This window comes from Podarcis liolepis, assembly GCF_965112155.1.
Source record: "Podarcis liolepis genome assembly, chromosome: 10".
In the NCBI taxonomy this organism is placed as follows: domain Eukaryota; kingdom Metazoa; phylum Chordata; class Lepidosauria; order Squamata; family Lacertidae; genus Podarcis; species Podarcis liolepis.
Window position 1 is genome coordinate 22,011,071 of NC_139562.1, and position 18,774 is coordinate 22,029,844.

General features: G+C 43.6%; 1 protein-coding gene across 7 annotated transcripts in view; it reads right to left on the minus strand.

Annotated features, from left to right (window-relative positions):
• Positions 1–18,774, minus strand: part of DGKI (diacylglycerol kinase iota) — a 247,578-nt gene that overhangs the window by 131,693 nt on the left and 97,111 nt on the right. For all 7 annotated transcript variants that reach the window (XM_083461921.1, XM_083461924.1, XM_083461923.1 and 4 more), the window contains exon 2: positions 3,652–3,760. In XM_083461921.1, the coding sequence (XP_083318047.1) occupies positions 3,652–3,760 (109 nt within the window). The remainder of the gene's footprint in view (positions 1–3,651; positions 3,761–18,774) is intronic.

Below are 18,774 nucleotides of genomic sequence, written 5' to 3' on the forward strand. Positions count from 1 at the left end.
TACCTTTACCTAGGACCACAAAACCCACTATTTATAATAAAACTCAAGAGAAAAGAGACATTTTCGTTCAAGCTTTCCCATCTTTGCAGACCCAAAAGGCAGATCAGAAAGCATGAAATGCCAAAGCCATGTATAAAATCTGAATGTAGGGTTGAATTCATGGGTAGACATTATTTGCCAAAGGCATTACATGGTACTTTTTTGAAATGTGCTATGGGAATTGCTAATGGTCAGAAGCAGTTAAGGCTTTCGTTCTTCACATCTGACAGGTGGCGCCTCCAGCAAGTCTGTGCTTCAAGATTTTTGTGTGCATCTATAGACTGGCCTTCCCCACCTTGGTGCCCTCCAGACATTTTGGACCATCCTTGCTAGAACGTTTGGATTTTTAGTCCCAAACATCTGGAGGGCATCAGGCTAGAGAAGGATGATCTATACATGGTGGCTTCTGGATTCTTTTTGGCTGGTGAGGGAGAAGGTGCCTACACTGTGTCTCTGAAGAACATCCCATGGTCACCTGAGCTTTCTTTGGAACCTTGGTCCCAGGGTATGGTTTGAAGGCACATGAAGCCACCACAAAGCCACCTGGGTCAATGGCAGGATGGGTGACCACCTTGGAATTACATGTTCCCAGGTAGGTTCCAATATTGGGGGGGAAAGTGATCTATAACTAACTAATATTAAGCTGAGGATATTTATTTTCAAACAATCATAACCCAGAATAATAATAATGCAGCTTAAAGGGGATTCCAGCTTCCTTCCTGCCATAATACCAGCTTAATTTCAAACATAAAAATTATGATGTTCTGCTTTAAGCAAAGAGAATCCAGAACTGCAACATGATACAAAATGCATTGATCACGCCTAATAGTTTGGCTTCTGCACTGCAAAAAAAAAAGTCACAAGCAATATTGTTGCTTTCCAACCAGATGGTGTCCAACAGCAGATTACTTTCAATTAACTGTGCTGCTTTGTGTCTTTCTAAACCATTTTCAATATACTGATAGTTTCAGTGTGCTGAAAGAGGAATTTATCTTACTATAAAAGTAGCTCATTAAAGAAATGGGGCAGACTAGTGAGGAAAAGGACAAATTCTTACTCCATTTCAGCAAATCCTTTTACTTGCTCTGTGAAGTAGCTTTTTCCAAAACAACATTATTTAAACTATATGTGGGGGGGTTGGTCAGAAAAACATATAGCAACCAGGCCATCAAATCTATATTTTAAAGAGAAGATTTAAAACAATATTTACTTTGAAAAGAGTCTATCTGCCTTTCCTTATTCTAGTGCACATCGTTTCTTCATTACATCCCTAGCTAGATTTTTTTCTAAAGGTAAGCATGGCCTATTTCTACAATCCAGTTGGGAAGACATCTCGTTTCTCTTCATGCAGACGTCCTTGAAAAGGTGAGAGCACTGGATTCTCAATTGCCCTTGTAAATTACACCACCTTTCCCAAGAGGGGAAACGTAAAAGGGTGCTTCGTCAAGAGCCTATTATGTTGGTCCTCCGCAGTCAAATATAGCTTCCTAGGCCACTGAAGGTACAATTTAAATTGTGCTATTTTTTTCAGCCAACAGACCTATCAATGCTTAAACTTAGAAACTGCCATATTTCCTTATGTCCTGTCATGATCCCTGTGATCAGCCAAGAGTGACCTCTCAGTCAGAATATCCATTGTAATATTCACCTGAATGGCAAAGAAAGACAGCAGAGAGAGGCAAGTTTATCTTTACTACTTCCACCAATTGACATCCAGGTTACAGTTGCCCCCTATCTGAATAAGCTATATTCCCCAGATATATAGCTTTCTTCTTTAAAAACAGCCTCTAGTCCTTGTAGAACCCAAGATCATGAAGCTGAGCCTGTGAGCAGGGTTCTCTTCATTCATTTTGGGATAAGCCAGACTGTTCCAGACTTTTAAAATTTATATTTATCTCACCTTCCCTCCCAGAAGTTCAGTTTGGAACACCTCCCCATTCCCCATTTTATGCTAAGAGCAATGCTGGGAGGTAGGTCAGGTTGAGAGATGGCAATGGGCCCAAGGGTACCCAGGGAGCTTCATGGTGGAGTGAAAATTTAAACACTGGTATTCCAGGTCTTAGTTCAACACACTGTAACAATTACATCACATGGATGCTCTCGCTCTCATTTTAGTTAATGAATGAGGTCACAGCAATTACTGACGTTTAGGAAAGCAGATCTACACAATTAGACAAAGGCAATGTGTGCACTCCCATTTATTCTGTATTCAGTTCACTCTCACTGCTGGTTTGGAAAACGGTGTACAGTGGATGCTCGGGTTGCGAACGTAATCCGTGTGGGATACACGTTCGCAATCTGCAGTGTCCACAAGCCACAGTGGCACGTCTGCGGACACACGGGTTGCGGTTCAGCGCTTCTGCGTATGCGCAAAGCGCGATTTAGCTGAAACCCGGAAGTAACCCGGCATTTAGCATGCGCGACTGCTGAAACCCGGAAGTAACCCGTTCCAGTACTTCCGGGTTTCAGCAGTCCGTAACCTGAAAAAAATGCAACCTGAAGTGTCTGTAACCCGAGGTATGACTGTACACACTATGTTAGACCCAATCCATATCCTGTATCTGTCCTGTAATTTATTATGAAGTACTACTTTTTCATGTCTTTCCTGCTTTGATCTGAACAGAGTAAAACAATGACCTAACTTTAAGCCGGTCAAATGCCCTCCAATGTTTTGGGAGAGCAAATTGGCATGCACACCCTACACCACCCCACCACTCCTGTCGTTCGCCTGCTCACTCGTGCCCACCTCCGCTACTGCCCACCCACTCACCCCATCCCTCAAGCACCCACTCACTGCCATCTGTCTACTTCCTCCCTCACCGTCCCCCCCTCCTGACCACTTGCCAGCTGCCATTTCCCAGCAACCCATCACCTCTGCCACTGCCGCCTTGGCCAACACTATCATGGCCTCAGGAGAAGCCACTGCAGCCTTGGGGGAGGCTGGCACATCCCCAGTGCGGCCAGCCCAACCGACACCAACACCAGTGTAATTCCAGAAGCCAGCTTCCAGAAGTGTTGTGACGGAACGAGGAAGAAGAGTGGCAACGTGTGGGAGCAATCTAGGTCTGCTTCTGTTTTTTGGCCCTGCACCCTGGTGTGAGCCAACTGACTCGCACCACAGGGCAGGATGTAAAAACGCCCATCTTTTGGTCCTGTGCATTTGTCAGTCCAAGGTGTCCTGCTTAAAATGAGACACCTGTGCAATATGTAATGTGTGAAAATTCAAAGGGAATGTTACAGGGACACACCCTTTGCCCACAGAAGATTAATGTTGGTTCGTTTTAAGTCTTTTGTGAGGGTCTTCCTTGTTGGAGAAGTGATTGCCAATAGAAAAAAAAATTAGGTATCTGGGATCTTAAAGTAGCTGTGACTGGACAAAAGCTGCCCCTACCTGGCTCCCAAATGCAAAGGTATCAGGAAAGAAAGGAGACTAACTCAGCTATTATACCCTGTCTACATAAAGAAGACATTCTAGAGGTTTCCTGCCATGCAACGCTCTTGGCAGTCTTCAATCATTCAAACGCCAACCTACAGTTATTTGAACTCTGTCTACTAGAAATGTCAACCAAGCTATTATTTGCACCAAGGACATAACAAAAAAGAAACACCTACACTCCATTCTAGTGCCATTCTGAGCTCCTTCACTGGGCCGTTGGTGATGGCAATGTTGAGGTTTTGAACAGGAGCCAAATGCTGAAGGCCAGATCTGGAAATTGCTTTCCTGCAAGAAGAAAAAAGAAGGAAGCTATATAACTGAAGCTATAATTCCAGATTATTTCATTTTACCCTTATTAATCTATACATAGGAAACCAAGGAATGTACAGTTGAATAATTCATTGTTCCACAAACAGTGTAGGTAATGACTCTTCCATGGATTCTGTGTAATAATAATAATAATAATAATAATAATAATAATAATAATAATAATTTTTTATCTATACCCCGCCCATCTGGCTGGGCTTCCCCAGCCACTCTGGGCGGCTTCCAACAAAATATTAAAATACAGTAATCCATCAAACATTAAAAGCTTCCCTAAACAGGGCTGCCTTCAGGTGTCTTCTAAAAGTCTGGTAGTTGTTGTTCTCTTTGACATCTGGTGGGAGGACGTTCCACAGGGCAGGTGACACTACCGAGAAGGCCCTCTGCCTGGTTCCCTGTAACTTGGCTTCTCACAGTGAGGGAACCACCAGAAGGCCCTCAGGGCTGGACCTCAGTATCCAGGTACAACGATGGGGGGGCGTCTTCCTTCTGGATAGGCTGCACAGGATTGCACTGCTCAACCCTTTCCATACATTCAATATCTGTGAATGGTGGTTGGGTGGGGGGTGGAGAGCTGCTGGTGTACTAATGGATCTGTGATCTGGACCTGCTTCCATCCACTCTGGGAAAATCCCAGATCAATCCAAATTGGCCTGATTAGCTCTGGGATCTTTGATATGTCCAATGCCAGTGCACATCCTCTACAGACACAATAGCAGTGTTTCAGGGAAATGGAATAATGATTCATTTCATAACTACCATTCAGTAAAGTAAAACATTCAATTAAAAGAAAAACATTTCAGCCAAGAGCAAGAAACTAAAAATATAGTTACAATAACTATGAACAAACAATATAGCAATATACAATGAACACTTATAACACAATGTGTGTATTTAAATATAAAGATACACAGAGACACATCTTCTCTATTTTCTGCAATAGGCTTTAGCTAGGCTGATGTTCTGGCTCACCCACAATATGAACCTGAAACATTTTCTACTTCTCTTGGCTTAAAAGAGATAAATGTGACTTCCTGAAAATGCTACAAATGTCGTTGGGTGGAGCGTCACCCAAAGGCACTTCCAACATAGCTAGGATGGAAAGCCAAACAATCCCAAGGCCAGTAACTGCAGCCTCGACCTCTAACCTCTCTAGTGGACATTCAGCATGTTCACATTACTCATGCCAAGGCTCTCTGTATCCCTGCACCCATCCTGTTCTATTTATGTATTGCAATGATGCAAATGCCTGTCGCCTGTTTCTTCTTCTCTTTCTGTACTTCTAACTCAGGCGTTGCCAACATGAAACTCTGATGATGGTGTTGGACTCCAACTCCTTTCCAAGCCCCAGCCAACACAGCCGATGGTCCAGGATGATGGGAGCTGTAGTCCAACAACATCTGGAAGGCAAGATGCTGGCGATTCTGATCTAGAATATGTAGTTGACAGTCTTGTACTGCTAGTGGAAGCCCATGCAAGGACTTCTCCTAGTGCAACCAGGCTTCCCTCATCCCATCCCACCCCACCATCCTCTACCTGCACCCCCAAATGGGCTCAGTCAGGAGAACCTTCAGAACAGGGGAGGAGAGACCTTGTTCCATCAGGAAAGAAGAAAGCCTTGCACTGATGGAGCTATCTCCTTAGGCCTGTGCTGAATCCCTCCCACTGTGCCCAAGCAGAATTAATGTGTACTTGATGCGCACAGTACAAAATGCCCTTCTCTCCACTGTTGAAACTATTCTTTAAGTCCAGCTGCGCAAGACGGGTCCTTCACTGTCTAATAACAACATTGCCTTCCCATTACAATGGATGGTTTTGAATTATCTTTTGGGTTGCAAGTAACTGGGAAATCAAGACACAAGCTCTGAGATTGCACTCACCAAGAGAGGGCAGACAGAGCCAATTTATACATTATGAATTGGCCCTGAAATGTGCCACTAACACATGAGGAGTGTACAGAGAAGGCAGAAGTAATAGCAGCAGCTTCTGTGAGCAGAAATTCCCTGACCCTTCATGTGCCCCATGCATGGAAGGGGTTTTCCATGCGCAGAACACTATGCGCACAACCAGAATGGACCAGCAAACAGTTACATCAACAGTTAATTTACAGTTAATTAACAGTTACCGTTAAGTTTTGCACTTATCCAAACTGATTCTTCCTGTGTTCATTGGACCATTTTAAACAAGCAGAGGGAGAGGATACCCACCCAGCATATTTCTCTCCTCAGTACTGGCCCAGGAAAGTTTGCTGCCTGAAGCGGAAGTCTAAAAGGCATCCCCACCACCACCACCATGGCAAATATTTTAAAACAAGGTCTGGGAACGATTTTCAGTCCAAAGGTTACATTGCCTCATGAGCAGCCTTTCAGAGCCCACACAGCACTCCTCCTTCCAAGCAAGCAAAACAGTTAAATGACACTCTCCAGCCAGGTAAAAAGGAGTGTGCAGAATCAGGCCCGTGAGGGGTGTGACAGGAGTGTGTCCTAGGCTGAGCCCTGTTGGCCAGGTGGCAAGGCCTGGGAGGCTACATTTGACTCCCAAATCTAAGGTTTCCCAACCCTGCTTTAAAAGGTCTTGCCACACCCTGCACCTTCTACCTAAGTTATGGGGCACGAAAGGTGATACAGGTGGTAGCCATTTTAGGTATGTCCAATTGACTCTTGACCACTGGTGCCCAGGTCCTTTGGGACCCAGAAGAGTGGGAATGGGGGCAGAAAGGGGTGGGGCGGGAGCTGAATAGGGTGGGATGGGGTGGGCTTATGCATGCCCTGTCAATGCATGTAGGGGCCCGGAACAAAACCCCCTTACAAAATGGTCGCTGCCTGTATATAAATATATCTACAAATAAATAAACTCTCCCTTTTCTTTCATGGTGCCAATGGAAGCAGATTTCATCCACTTGCTGTGCAAAAGCCCAATCCTTCTCTTCTTTGCTTTCTTGTTGTGAACAACCAAGGTCAAACATACCTAATGTCTCTTAATGGGGACATTTGACTCCCTCTCAGTTCCATTTCTTTAAAACAGGGGTGACGAACACAGTGCCCTCAAGACAGGTTTGCTGGACTACAAGTCCCCTGATGCCTGATCATTGCTCATGCTGGCTAGGACCAATGGCATACCCTCCAATATTTCTCCCATGAAAACAGTGACGTCCCATTCCATAATGATAATGTTACTATTTACACCCCACACATCTTATTGGGTTGCCCCAGCCACACAGGGCAGCTTCCAACATATATAAAAACATAATAAAACATTAAACATTAAGGGGGGGGGGGACCCTTCCCTATGCAGGATTGCTTTCAGACAGCTCGGAAGTCGGATAACTCCATACCATCCAACATTTCTCCAATGAAAATAAGGACATCATAAGGAAAAGTGGAGACGTGGGTGGCGCTGTGGGTTAAATCACAGAGCCTAGGGCTTGCCAATCAGAAGGTTGGCGGTTTGAATCCCCGCGATGGGGTGAGCTCCCGTTGCTCGGTCTTTGCTCCTGCCAACCTAACAGTTTAAAAGCACATCAAAGTGCAAGTAGATAAACAGGTACCGCTCCGGCGGGAAGCTAAACGGTGTTTCTGTGCACTGCTCTGGTTTGCCAGAAGCGGCTTAGTCATGCTGGCCACATGACCCGGAAGCTGTACACCGGCTCCCTCAGCCTGTAAAGCGAGATGAGCACCGCAACCCCAGAGTCGGCAACAACTGGACCTAATGGCCGGGGGTCCCCTTACCTTACCCTTAAGGAAAAGTGGGACATTCCAGGATCAAATCGGAAACCAGGATGGCTTCTCTAAATCAGGGATGTCCCTGAAAAATAGGGTCTGAGGTGGGAATTGTAGTCCACCATTATTTCTGGAGTTTATATAATTTGGTATTTGAATGGTTGGTATTAGGAATTGTATTATAATTTGGCATTGATATAATGCGGCTATTACTGGATTATTGTAATTGAAAACTAATAAAAATTATAATTTTAAAAAAAACAACAGCATTCTTTCTGGAGAGCATCATGTTGGCTACCCTTGGTCTAGATTAAAACGTTAGCTGCCACTCTGACAAACAAGCAAACGAAAAGGCTAATAAGCAGTACTTCTGTCTTGGCAACAGAAAGCAATGCAGCAGAACTTGTGATTGACAAACAGAACCCCATTCCAACTGTATGTCATAAGGCCTAAGCATTCTAACAGTGCCTCCCCACCCCCCAAAGAAAAACAAACAGGTTTTCTTTCACAATAGCATTCCAGTAATACAATAGCTATTTACAAATGGCCATCTGTCAAGGCTTCTTTAGCTGTGATTCCTGCTTTGCAGGGTCTTGGACTAGGTGGTCCTTGGGATCTCTTCCAATCCGACAATTCTGTGAAATTGTATAAATCTCTCAAACTAGGTAGCACTAAAGGTCAGGAGTTCCAGGGCATGCACGAAAAGCCAGATTGAGAGAGAAAGAGGCACTCGTTAAATAACACATTTCCAAATATATTTCTTTGCCACCTCATTATCATCCAGCTGGCTTTCTGTACTACAGTATGTCAGAGAAATGTCTGCTTTATTAGCAATGTTCTAGCACACCAGCCCAGTAGAGACATCACCTTGCCAACAAAGGTCCGTATAGTTAAAGCTATGGTTTTCCCAGTAGTGATGTATGGAAGTGAGAGCTGGACCATAAAGAAGGCTGATCGCCGAAGAATTGATGCTTTTGAATTATGGTGCTGGAGGAGACTCTTGAGAGTCCCATGGACTGCAAGAAGATCAAGCCTATCCATTCTGAAGGAAATCAGCCCTGAGTGCTCACTGGAAGGACAGATCATGAAGCTGAGGCTCCAATGCTTTGGCCACCAGAGAAGACTCCCTGGAAAAGACCCTGATGTTGGGAAAGATGGAGGGCACAAGGTGAAGGGGACGACAGAGGACGAGATGGTTGGATAGTGTTCGTGAAGCTACCAGCATGAGTTTGACCAAACTGCGGGAGGCAGTGGAAGACAGGATTGCCTGGCGTGCTCTGGTCCATGGGGTCATGAAGAGTTGGACACGACTAAACAACTAAACAACAACAAACACACTTTGGATGAAACAATAAACTATAGCTGGTCATTATGAAAATCCTTTGGATTAATTCATGGGTGGGCTTGCTACTTGCTCTCCCTTCTCCTCTTCCTCTCCTGATGGAAGCAAATGTAAAATTTCTGGTTATGATTTGGCGCAAGTATTTTTCCCTTTTCATCCAAATACAGGAAACTATGGTTTGTACAAACCATAGTTAAATAACATACCAGGATGGAAACCCTCCACCTGTTGCCTTAGGGAGAGTTTGAATGTGCCTTTCCTCCCTCTGTGACAATAATGACTATATTAGGGCTGTAACCCTTGATCAATTTTAGAGTAATTGGCTACAAAACTTTTAAACTGACTAACAGGTCATGCCTGATTAATGAAGCAACTTACATACTTACAGAAATTGCAGGTGCCTGCACTATCTTAGAAGAGGCATTCCCCATGTACATATATCATCTAAAAATATTCAGAACTATTGTTTTAGTTCTTTAAAAGTAGATGCAGAGTTAATCAAACAACTAAAACTAATTTAATTAGATGACTAAAAATCACCCTTAATTGGGTGAAACCATTACTATATATTGATTGCAGTAAGCCTTTAAGAAAAATCAATTACTCAATTCCAACCCCCATCATTCCTGGCTGTTGGCCTTGTTGGCTGTGACTGATGGAAGTACTGTAGTATCTAGACAGGTTCCCCACTCCCTGTTCTAAAGTGAGTTGCATTCAGTTCTATTAATTAGCACCCTAGGGGACTGAGTAACAAAAGGAAAATGATAAATAATAAAAGTGAATAATTAGCAAGGTAAATTCTGCAGCCAATATCATCCCCAGAAACATTGTTAAAAGAATTACTGTGGCTGCATTATTTGCCACAGCTCATCCAAAATCAAATCCTGAACTGGATTTCACGGGCATCCAAATGTCTACCCAGCCTCCAACAATAAGCTATCAATGAACCATGGCCAGCTAAGGTAAACATGTCTGACGAATGGCTACAGGTGGTCCTATGTCACACCTCAGATACAATTTCAGGTCAGGATTAGAAGTGGGTGAACTTCTTGTAACAATACCTCAACACTGGCTGAGACCTCTTGAAAGGTGATCTAGTGATGATGTACTTTCCAAGAGCACGCTTGGCTATGTTTCTCCAGAAACAACTTACGTAAATCTGCCAGGTAAGGATTTATGGTTCTGAATCAGGAGGTAAACAATGCTGGACTGTTATGGAAACATTTCTAAATCAATTTGTACTTTAAGACTTCCGGCTGAGATATGGGTTGCATGACAGCCTCAACATAACAAAACAAAAAGGCTCCTTCAAATCCATTGCTTTTCAGGCTACAGATTTGGGGATGGGCTCAGCAGCACTGCAGGAGTAAGAAGTAAGAAGTAAAAGTAGTAAGAAATTTGATTCTGAACTGATTTTAGAATTTACTTCAATTAATTGACTGTGGCTTTATGTAAACTCTGCTATTTTTACTATTGTTAGCCGCTCTGAGCCCAGCTTTGGCTGGGGAGGGAGGGATATAAATAAATTTTTATTATTATTATTATTATAAGGTTGAATTTGCCAGTGTTACCCTCATGCTGACATCTTCTTGAAAGAAACATTGGAGGGTGAAAATTCTGCTACCCCCAAGTCCCCTGTTTCAGAGTGTGTGTGTGTGTGTGTGTGTGTGTGTGTGTGTGTGTATCTCAGAATAACTTCTGGATTGGGAGTAATCTGGTGATTGCCAAATGTTCAAGAGCACTCTGCTTGCCCTAGCCTAAGGGTAGCCAATGCTATATCATCAGACTACAATTCCCATCAGCCCTGACCATTGGCCATGTTAGATGGGGCTAATATTTGATGTCCAACAAAATCTGGAGTGCACCGTGTTCGCTACCCCTGCCCTAGCTTACAACAGCATGTTCCTGATATGTTGCTTCCTCTTGTGTCTCGACCTCTGTTCTAATGATGAATGGCCTGGATCTAGCCTACTTGAGGGAGTTCTTCTCCTTATGGGAGATCACTCATAGATCCTTTTTAAAGGAACCACAGGGGAAGCTTGCTCGATGACCCTGTGCCACGAGAGGTGTCATCTGGGATGGGGAAGGAGAAACAAAGAGAAGGACTTTGGATCACCAATTTTATGGGATACTTTCATGAAGAATCCTCAGACCTGAACTTTAGAAGCCTTTTTTCCTTACATGACTTCTGTTGTTGACTAATTTATAGACTTCTATTTTTATACAGTTATTAATAGTGAATGTGAACCAAAAAAAAAAAGCCTCGAGAAAGCCAGGATATAAATATACTGGTGGCTGCTCTGGAGGTCAGATGTGGTCCTTGAGGACTTCAGCACATGAAGCAGTTGAACTTGAGGAAGGAAAGAGGACAACATGGTGAATACCAGTTTTGCTTCCATCTGGATCAAGATACAATGGTTTAAGCTCTACTTACAACCCACGATCAAACCATGGTTTGCAGTCCTACCTTGCACTCTACTTACATTTGAACCCACTACATCTTTCTGGTTTAAGAAACCCCAGAAGCACTGAATTAAGGTGCAAGAGAAGAGAAGAAGAAAAGAGAGAGCACGCAGACACTGTACTCATTTTTAGTTGGGGGGGGAATGTGATCTGTTGTACAAAGATAATTTCGTCTGAACTGGGCCAATATCACCTCCATGATGGATGAGTTGTTGCTTTCAAACTGCTGGGTGGGCAGAAGCTCGGACAGAGCAACTGGGAGCTGTCATGGATTCTTTAGTTGAGACTCCTGCATTGCAGGGGGTTGAGCTAGATGACCCTCAGGATTCTATGGTTTTAGTGGATCTGCTCTGAGTAAAGTTTAGTTGAATACTTGCCATGTTCTACCCCCAGTGTCAGAGGTAATACACAGTGGCGTAGCGTGGGTTGTCAGCACCCAAGGCAAGGCAAGTAATTTGCGCCCCCTAACCCGTGGATTTGCGCCCCCTAACCCGTGGATTTGCACCCCCTAACCCTAAACCCCAGATGTTGCGCCCGGTGTGGCCGGCCCCCCCTGCACCCCCCACACTACGCCACTGGTAATACACCTCTTAAAGCAGCTGCTGGAAGTTGCAAATTGAGATGCATCATATTGGTCTGCTGTGAAAAGCAGACTCAGCAAATTCCACCGTCATCTGTTCACCTTTGTCTTTGCATAGAATTACAGTGTGAGAGAGATCTGACATTCTACATTCATACAACTGAGAAACCAATAAAAGAAAAACTAGCCCATGAGTAGGCAAACTAAGGCCCGGGGACTGGATCCAGTCCAGTCGCCTTCTAAATCCGGCTCGCGGACAGTCCGGGAATCAGCGTATTTTTACATGAGTAGAATGTGTCCTTTTATTTAAAATGCATCTCTGGGTTATTTGTGGGGCAGAGGAATTTGTTCATTTCCCCCAAAAAATATAGTCCAGCCCCCCCCCACAAGGTCTGAGGGCCCCTGCTGAAAAAGTTTGCTGACCCCTGAACTAGCCAGTCATTGAGAACAAAAACTGAACATCACAGGCAACAACTGCCATTTTAATGGTCTTGCTACATTCCTTAACTTCACATGCCCTTCAACATTTCTCTGACAAAAAATAGGAACATCCTATTCCATACCCTCCAACATTTCTCTGGCGGTTTTCATTGACAAATTACTCAGAGCTCAACTTGTTACATCACAGGATCCACTGTTGATTCAATAAGGGCAGAGCTTGATTCTCTGCCCTAAGCCTTGTTTTGATCAACCCTCTCCTAACACTCTGGGCTTGTAGGAAATCCCATAAAGCTACCCTCAAGGGAACTGCTTTGCATACAGAGCTGTATGTGCCTGAGTCTCTAAGAGGCATAAAATGCAATTAGCCAACAGCATTAATCTCATTAAAATATCTCCCCGGGGCATTAGTACTACCTATTTCAAAAAAGGAAAGAGTGTCTATTGCCCAGGTATTGAACGCGTTTAGCAGACTACAATCCCTTTTGCTCATCTTGCACAGTTCAGTCCAGTATCGAAGCTGGGTGCAAATGCACCCTCTTATTGGCCCCCTAACATCTTCCCTTTGAAAACTGTAGTTTCTCAGCTCAGCACTCAGAAGACTGACAAGAGGTTTGCCAATTAAGACGTTTAAAATAATCTATCAAACTGCAGTACTGATGTCCAGGGCAGAATTCTGGCTCATTTCTGCATACATAGAGGTTGTGAAGCATAGAATCAGACACATTGTGCCTCTTCCATATGTTGTTGGAAACCAGCTCCCATCAGCCCCAGCTAGCATCATCATCATCATCATCATCATCATCATCATAATTTTTTATTTGTACCCTGCCTTGCCCGGCTGGAGCCGGGCTCAGAGCAGCTAACATCATATAAATAATACAATATGCATAAAAACAAGCAATCAATCTACAATCCTCAGGTTAAAATTGAAAGCAGTTAATATGAGGCATCAGGCATAAGCCTGCATTTTATTAATGTTTGATCAGGACTTGTATATTAAAGAGGGCTTAGACTTTCAAAAGTTTCATGCCAGGCAAGAAGGCTAGCTGCTTAAGAAAACACTGGCAATGTTTTTCCTAGACAAAGGGGCCCCTTGATTGATAGCAGAAAACAATTCTCAAAGTCGTAAAAGCTGAAATTACAGACTGAGTAAGGACACTGACCCTACATGTTATAGAAGATAAAAAAGGCAGAGATAAACATGATTAGGAATGAGTAAATAGTAAAATAATGCCAATGTGCCTCCCAGTAAAATGAGCCAGATCTTCTAAGGTTAAAAAGGCCAAGACCAAATGGAGAAGCATCTAGCTGGGAAGTCTTTTTAAAGCTGAGGGCAATAAATGTTGGGAAGAGCTAAGGGGAAAGCAGCTGGCTGAAGGGGGGGGATGTAAACTAAAGAGGTTTCTTCTGAAACTGTTTTAAACTGAGTTCCCTTTTCTACTTCTACTTTACAAAGGCCTTATTCCTTTTAAGAGGCTACCTGTGTTGTGTATTAAATATATTGTCTTAAATGTAATTATGCAAAGGATTTAAGAAATGCTAGATTTCATATAGTTGTAAGAGTTGTATTTTGAAATTAAGTCAGCTACCAGTCTAAGCCCCCCTGCTAGACAGGAAGACGCCATCCAAGCGGTCCTGATATATGGCTGTCAGACATTTGTTTGGAAACCTTCAAATGAAGGAGATCTTTCAATGTTGATGTGAAACTCAAGATCCTTGACATATGTTTAAGATAAAAATTTAAGATTAATCATTTGTTTTAGAAGGCAATAGGGCAAGGAGGGCAAGAGGTGAGCTGGTAATTAAGATTCCTTGTTGAGACACATGTAAGATATATTACTACTTATTTGTCATTTATAGATGTAACAATATATAGCTCTTTGTCCTCCATATAAGGACAGAAGGATATGGGTGTATCTTTTGTGATTGGTTCTAGCAATCAGCCAATAGGAAATCCAACCAGGCTGATTGGACAGAGGCAGCCACAGGAGGAGCAAAGGGGGCTGGATTAAGGGAATATAAGGGCTGGCCATAATGGCAGGAGGCCAGGCCAGAGCTTGGTAACCATATACCACTGTGCCTCTCATTTATTTGTCTGACAAATAAATAATTATTTTAATTTCTCTATTGCTGCGTTGAATATTTCATTCCAGCTAAGCGTTAACCACAAGCAGGGTGCTACAAATACTCGCCAGGACCAACTGTTTCCACTGATATTATAAGGACCTGAGAGCGGGCTGGGAAACCTCCTTCATGCTTGTTCTTATACAAAGAGAAAATGAGTCAGACTGAACCCTGACCAAAGGCCTGGCGGAAAGGCTCCGTCTTGCAGGCTCTGCGGAAGGATATCAAATCTCCCAGGGCCCTGGTCTCTTGTGAGAGAGCGTTCCACCAAGCCCTGGCTCTGGTCATCCCCCTGGGGCCCGGAATTTTTAGGGTGTTGATATTTGCAAACCATAAGGTCCTACGTGGGACATACCAGGAGAGGCGGTCCCATAGGTACGAGGGTCCTAGGCTGTATAGGGCTTTAAAGGTTAAAACCAGCACCTTAAACCTGACCCTGTACTCCACCAGTGCAGCTGGTATAGCACTGAGTGAATGTGATCCCGTGGTGAGGACCCCGTAAGGAGTCTCATCACGGCATTCTGCACCCTTTGGAGTTTCTGGGTCGGTTTCAAGGGCAGCCCCATGTAGAGTGAGTTACAATAATCAAGCCTGGAGGTGACCGTCATATGGATCACAGTGGTGAGGTCAGGGTGAGAGAGGTAAGGGACCAACTGCTTAGCTTGGTGGAGATGGAAAAATGCCGCCTTTGTTATAGCTGTAACCTGTGCCTCCATAGAAAAGGAGGCATCGAAGATTACATCCAAACTCTTGACGGAAGGCGTTGGCACTAATTGCAAGGGATGGGAGTTGGTCCCCCAATCGCATATTGTCTCGACCCAGCCAAAGGACCTCAGTTTTCGAAGGATTTAACTTCAACTGGCTCCTATGCAGCCATCCAGCCATGATGGTCCCTGATGGCCAGGAAGAACGGGAGCTGTAGTTCACCAACATCTGGAGAACACCATCTTGACTAGCCATGTACATGTTTCCCTCCTCTTGCAATGGAATGATTGATTTAACTAATAACCGAGGTAAGAAAATAGATTTTCAGAAAGCACATGACTATTCCCTGATATTTTTTCTCAATCTGCTAAATGGGGGGAAAGGATAGTGCTTCTGTTGTTGTTGTTGTTGTTGTTGTTGTTGTTGTTGTTGTTGTTGTTTCAGTAGCATAATCCTTCCTATCTTTTCTTCACCTGTGCTTTTCTTTCCAAAGGATACAATGAAGGGGACATGCAAGCACTCACTATCTGGGGCTAAGTAGAAAGAACTCTGGGTGGAGTATGAAATGCAAATCCTTTAATGAAGGATGCTTCCCTACCTACATTGTAGACATCAGCATTCCTAATACTGCCTCATCTTCCTTAAAAAAAACAAAACAAGACCATTTGGTCAATCCTCCATGGATAACATCAATTTAAATGAACTGAAATCCCATGAAGTCTCTTTGTGAAACTGATATAAATAAAAGCTTACTTGAGAGGCACTTTGCCTTGATATTTGCTTTTTATAGTCCCCCTTTCCTCCAAGGAGTTTGAGGTGGCATTTTTGGATCTCCCCTTCTCCATGTTTTCGTCACAAAAACCCTGCTATATAGGCTAGGCTGAGAGATGGTGACCTGCCCAAAGTCACCCAACAAGCTTCACGGCTGAGTGGGGATTCAAAGTCACCCAGTCAGCATTATGCCTGTGCAGAAATCTGAATTCTGACCTTCCCAGTCCGACACTACTCACTATACCACACTGCCTAACCGAAATGCCTATTACATTTGTCTTTTCTGTCCATAAACCAGTGTTTTCCCATGCAACCAAGTGTCCTACCATTTATGTAGGAAATGTTGTTTGAAAGCCAGAAGCTCCCCAATCTAATACCACCATAAGACCCATCCATATTTGAGAGACAGGGCTGGTTGCCATGACAACCGTAGCCATTTTCACAGCAAGATAGCATCATTAGACCTAAAGAGACTACAAGCATTACAGCTATCTATACACAGAGAGGGGGGGGAGAGGATTGCAGACCCACCAGGGAAATCCCTGATTTAGAGAAGCCATCCCGGTTTCTGATTTGATCACAGAATGTCCCTATTTTCATTGGAGGAATGTTGGAGGGTATGGAGTTATCCGACCCCTGAGACATCTGAAGGCAACCCTGTGTAGGGAAGTTTTTTTAAAAATTGTTTAATGTTTTATTATGTTTTTATATATGTTGGAAGCTGCCCAGAGTGGCTGGGGTAACCCAATAAGATGTGTGGGGTATAAATAGTAAAATCATTATGGAAAGGGATGTCCCTATTTTCATCAGAGAAATGTTGGCAGATATGACATTGTAAAGGCCATTCAGAGAACTATCTTACATGGCCTAGTAGTAGTGGTACCCTCCATCTCAATGTTTTCCAACCTGATGCTCTTCAGCAGCTTTAGACTCCACCTCACACGAGGCTCAGCCAGCACAGCAGAATACTGGCTGGAGTTGACAGGAATTGTGATCCAAAAGGGAGACTGCACACCAGATTAGAGGCACCAGGTCTAGTCTGGCCAGCAGTGCTCTCTGAGGTACCTCCCAGCACTGCGATGTCAGAGCCGCTTAATTGAGTAGTAAGGCTTTTCAATCACCTCACATTGCATTTCAGGAACATAGGAAACTGCCTTATATGGAGTCAGACCGCATCGTTCCATCTAACTCAGTATCCCATTGCCCTGGACAAACAGAAAAGCCTTGGGCTGTATGGGGAAAGGGCTTCAGAGGGTAGGGAAGTGAGAAGAAGGAAGGGTGTATTGGAAATACCTTTTGAAAATACCAGCAAGTAACATCCTCAGATGCCACATTTAAACCCCAGAAATTGTCACCAAAAGGCATTTTGCATGCCAAAAATGTGATTAGATGATATAAATAACAGAGAGGCAGCATGCAACTTCCAGAGTACTGCCCTGCCTTGGGCACCTGGAGCTGCTACCGAGCTTTAATAGAATCGGGAGATGCTCTACTCATTATATGCACACATAAACTCCAATAATCCCATCCAGCGAAGCTTGAGATACAGGCGTCATTCCGTGTATCAAAGACACCAGACAGAACTGCAAAATGCACTTGACAGATATTAATACCTTTCCTTCACACTAGGAAAACATTAACTTATTGCCCGTAGCGGAAAAACAAACAGCTGGTTGTCATGAGGCTTATTTTGATTAATTTGTGTGTGTGTGTGTGTGTGTGTGTGTGTGTGTTAAATGAAGATTTCAATGTATGTACATTTATTCATTTGAATAAAATTGTCTTGTTTAAATTCGTCTTGCGCTAACAAGGAACGAACCTGCTTTATTCCAAGTATGGGCGTTCTGGGGTCATTGTGAAGGATATTCTTTCAATTTGGATAAGAATTCACCTCCTACAGCACCTTACATATATCAAGCATCCTCATATTTTTAAAGGGGGGGCGATTAAGCAGTGAGTCAAATTCTGGCACGAAACTCCATGTGTAGGCAAAATGGCACTGACATAATGTGCTCAGTTACAGCGCTTTCCAACACAGGCTAGGATATTAGCATCTGCTTCCTGAGTCTGGCTTTTGATCAGGCCAACATATTGTTTTCTATCTATAAAGCTCAAAGCAGAATTATTTATCCTCACTTTCAGAGTGAGTCAGTTGCAGAATCAGCATCAAATCCAGGGGCTTTGCTGCTCCCTCAGAACTGCATTCTGTGTAGCTCAGGCTGCAAATCTTATGTACACTTAACCTGGGAGTAAGTCTTACTGAACACGGGGGGACTTAGTTCTGAGCAAACACACATAGGGTTGCACTGTTGCTACCAGGAAATGGGAAAGATCCTTTGCCTGAGATCCTACACAGTTGCTGCTACTGTGCTCAGAGAAGGCAATACTGGATTAGGTGGGCCAAAGGTATAACACAGGTTTATATGCTAGACATCAAGGCTGAGGAACCTCAGGTCCGGGGGATGCCTGTGGCCCTCAAGGCCTCACTACTTCGCCCTCAGAAGTCTTCCCTGCTTGGCAGGGGGTTGGACTCGATGGCCCTTGTGGTCTCTTCCAACTCTATGATTCTATGATTCCCTGGTCTCATCCTTTCTGGCCCTGTTTGCACTCTCCTTGGGTGCTTCTGCCTGGCTGGAATGTGGGATAGGAACAATACAAGGATGCTTTGGGGTGAAAATCTGGATCGAACTATCCTTCCTAGCCTTATGGTTCCTTTTTTTAAAAAAAAAAAATTAGTTTTCAATTTAAAAAAAATAAATCCAATATATGCCACATTGTATCAATACCAGATTACCCCACACATTTTTTCATTAACATTAAAAAGTAATCA